The sequence below is a fragment of the Eimeria acervulina genome, genomic scaffold, assembly GCF_000499425.1.
Source record: "Eimeria acervulina Houghton genomic scaffold, Eah_scaff1557, whole genome shotgun sequence".
NCBI lineage: Eukaryota > Apicomplexa > Conoidasida > Eucoccidiorida > Eimeriidae > Eimeria > Eimeria acervulina.
Genome location: NW_013549103.1, coordinates 2,501 through 5,665, shown reverse-complemented (window position 1 = coordinate 5,665; position 3,165 = coordinate 2,501). Strand labels below are relative to the sequence as shown.

The window sequence follows — 3,165 nt, the reverse complement described above, 5'->3', positions numbered from 1 at the left end:
TTATATTAAATAAATAAATAAATAAATAAATAAATAAATAAATAAATAGATAATAAAATAAAATAAATAATATAAACCCAGTAAACAAGTAAATGCACACAGTATAAATAAAAAAAAGAAGCAAATAGACAAAATAAATAAGTAAATAAATAAATAAATAAATAAATAAATAAATAATATATAAATAAATAATAAATAAATTAATAAATTAATAAATAGGCTTCTTACTCGGATAGTTGTTCTGCTGCTTTTCTGTATTTACCCGCCTCAGCCGTTGCGGTGCTCAAATATTGCAAATTACTTCCTTAGAACAACAAACACTTTTTAATGATACGGCGACCACCGAGATCTACACTCTTTCCCTACACGACGCTCTTCCGATCTTTTTATGGTTTATGGTTTAGGGTTTAGGGTTTAGGGTTTAAGGTATTAGGGTTTAGGGTTTAGGGTTTAGGGTTTAGGGTTTAGGGTTTAGGGTTTAGGGTTTAGGGTTCTTTAGGGTTATTTAGGGTTTAGGGTTTAGGGTTTAGGGTTTAGGGTTTAGGGTTTAGGGTTTAGGGTTTAGGGATTGAGGGTTTAAGGATTGAGGGTTTAGGGTTTAAGGGTTTAGGGTTTAAGGATGTAATCCTTTGGATTGACGGTTAAAAGTTTAGGATTCAACAGCTAGGGTTTAGGGTTTAGGGTTTAGGGTTTAGGGTTGCACACTGCCGCAAATGAGAATCGAAGCAGGAACAGAAATTCTTTCGGTGCCTCTTCTCTCTGTCCATCTGTCTGCAGAAGAAATAAAAGATGCATTACGAGACAATCTGCTGCTGCTGCTGTTGCTGTTGCTGCTGCTGCTGTTGCTGCTGCTGCTGATGGGTTTGCTGCATCGCCTGCTGCCCAAACGATGTACGGGTGAAAATGAAGCAAAGACAGAACTCTGTCTCTTTGCAACGGAGGCCCTCGCCTGCTGCTGCTGCTGCTGCTGCTGGTGCTGCTGCTGCTGGTGCTGCTGCTGGTGCTGCTGCTGGTGCTGCTGCTGCAGTTGAGCAGCAGCAGCAGCGGCAACTTGCAGCCTCTGCTTGACGTCATATTCATAAATATCGTAAACAGAGCCCTCTGAGTCGCTGCTGCTGTCGCTGCTACTGCTGCTGCTGCTGCTGCTGCTGCTGCTGCTGTTGCTGCTGCTGCTGCGCACAGGCAGCCCTGTAAACAACTTGCTGCGCCTTACAGGCCCCGCAATAGCCAATGATGATATTCGTTTTGCTGCTCTCAGCATCCTCAGTTTGCTGCTGCTGCTGCTGCAGCTGCTGCTCCTGCTGCTGCTGCTTCTGCTGCGCTCCGACATTCCGCTGTCTTCATCCCATGCTGCTGCTGCTGCTGCTGATGCTGCTGCTGCAGGCCCTGTGCTGCTGCTGCATTCCTGCGACCCTTCACAAAAATGAACGCCGCGATTGCGGCTGCGACGCCTTTCCTTTTGCTGCTGTTGCTGCTGCTGCTGCTGCTGCTGCTGCTGTTCAGCTTTCTGTAGATGTAGTGAGAGCGTTAGGTTGCTGCTTTGCTGCTGCTGCTGCTTCTGCTGCCTGGAAGCAACTGCAGCGTCTACTGCTGCCTTGACAAGCAGTGCTGCTGCTGCTGCTGCTGCTGCTGCCTCGGAGTTTAGCACACCGCCACGGAGAAGCGCTGCAGCTGCAGCAGCAGCAGCAGCTCTTGAGGTAACAGCAGCAACAACATTTCTGACTGCTGCAGCAGAATACGCAGCTGCTGCATCATCAGCAGAAACAGCAGCAGCAGCAGCAGCAGACTCGCCATCCGTAGCAGCAGCAGGACGAGCAGCAGAAGCAGCAGCAGCAACAGCAGCCGGAGACGGGTCAGAGGGTTGCACGCTCTTCTTTCGAGCTGAGCTGTCTGGTGCTGCAGAAGCTGCTGCTGCTGTTGCCGTCGCTGCTGCTGCAGTTGCTGTTGCTACCGTTGCTGTTGCTGCTGCTGCTTTTGCTGCTGCTGCTGTTGCCGCTGCAGTTGTTGCTGCTGCCCTTGCTACTGTTGTTGTTGCTGTTGCTGCTGCTGTTGCTACTGCCGTGGCTGCTGCAGTAGCTGTTGCTGTTGCTGCTGCTGCTGTTGCTGCTGCTGCTGCTGTATCTGCTGCTGCATCCCCTCGGTTGTGTGTTTCAGGTATATCCGAGGGCTTCAGCGAGGCAGCTGCTGCAGCAAAAGCAAAAGAAGCAGCAGAGTAATTCCTATTGTGGCTGCTGCTGCTGTTGCTGCTTCTGCTGCTGCTGTTGCTGTTGCTGTTGCTGCTGCTGCTGCTGCTGCTGTGTTGAGGGGAGTGTATCTTCTCACTGGAATTTAAAGAATCTCCTTCATCGTTTTGCTGCTGCTGCGTTTGCTGCATCTGCTGCTGCTGCTGCAGCTGCTCTTCCTGCTGCTGCTGCTGCTGCAGCTGCTCTTCCTGCTGCTGCTGGTGCTGCTTGTGCTGCTGCAGCTGCTCTCCCTGCTGCTGCTGGTACTGCTGGTGCTGCTGCATCAGGTCTTCCCGCTGCTGCTGGTGCATCTGGTGCTGCTGCAGCAGATCTTCCTGCTGCTGCTGCTGCAGCGGCTGCTGCTGAGTCCGCAGCTTATGGTTTTTCTTTTCTTTTGCTTCTTGCTGCAGCTGCAGCAGCAGAGTTCTTGTGTCTTGCAGCGGAGCAGCAGGAGGTCGGTGAGCAGCAAGCCTGCGTATTTCGTGATTAACTCTAATTAAATGCTGCTCTAGCATCTTCTTTCTTGTTTCCTCTTCCCTGAACCAGCAGCAGCAGCAGCAGCAGCAGCAGCAGCAGCAGCAGCAGCAAAGGTAGCAGCAGCAGCAACAAGAAGGGTAGCAGCAGCAGCAACAAGAAGGGTAGCAGCAGCAAACGCAGCAGCAGAAAACGCGAATCCAGCAGCAGCAAACGCCGATGCAACAGATGCAATTGCAGTAACAGCAACAGCAGCAAACAGGCAGCAGCAAACAGGCAGCAGCAAACGCAGCAGCAGCAGCAGCAGCAGCTGATGCAGCAGATACAGCAGCAGAACCAGATGCAGCAGCAGCAAATACAACAGCAGACTCAGAAAAAGCAGAAGCAGCTGCGGCTGTGTGTACTGTCTAAACAAAGCTGTATGCTGTCTGCTGGTGCTGCTGCTGCTGCTGCTGCTGCTGCGCATTAC

The 3,165-nt window shown here is 50.5% G+C and overlaps 1 protein-coding gene across 1 annotated transcript; it reads right to left on the bottom strand.

Moving 5' to 3' along the window:
* Positions 1 to 691: 691 nt before the first annotated feature.
* EAH_00061020 (hypothetical protein, conserved) lies at positions 692 to 2,737 on the bottom strand (the record flags this gene model as incomplete). The annotated part of the gene is made up of 1 exon (XM_013393386.1): positions 692 to 2,737. The coding sequence occupies one exon, from the start codon at positions 2,735 to 2,737 to the stop codon at positions 692 to 694; it is 2,046 nt and encodes a 681-aa protein (XP_013248840.1).
* Between the last annotated feature and the right edge of the window lie 428 nt (positions 2,738 to 3,165).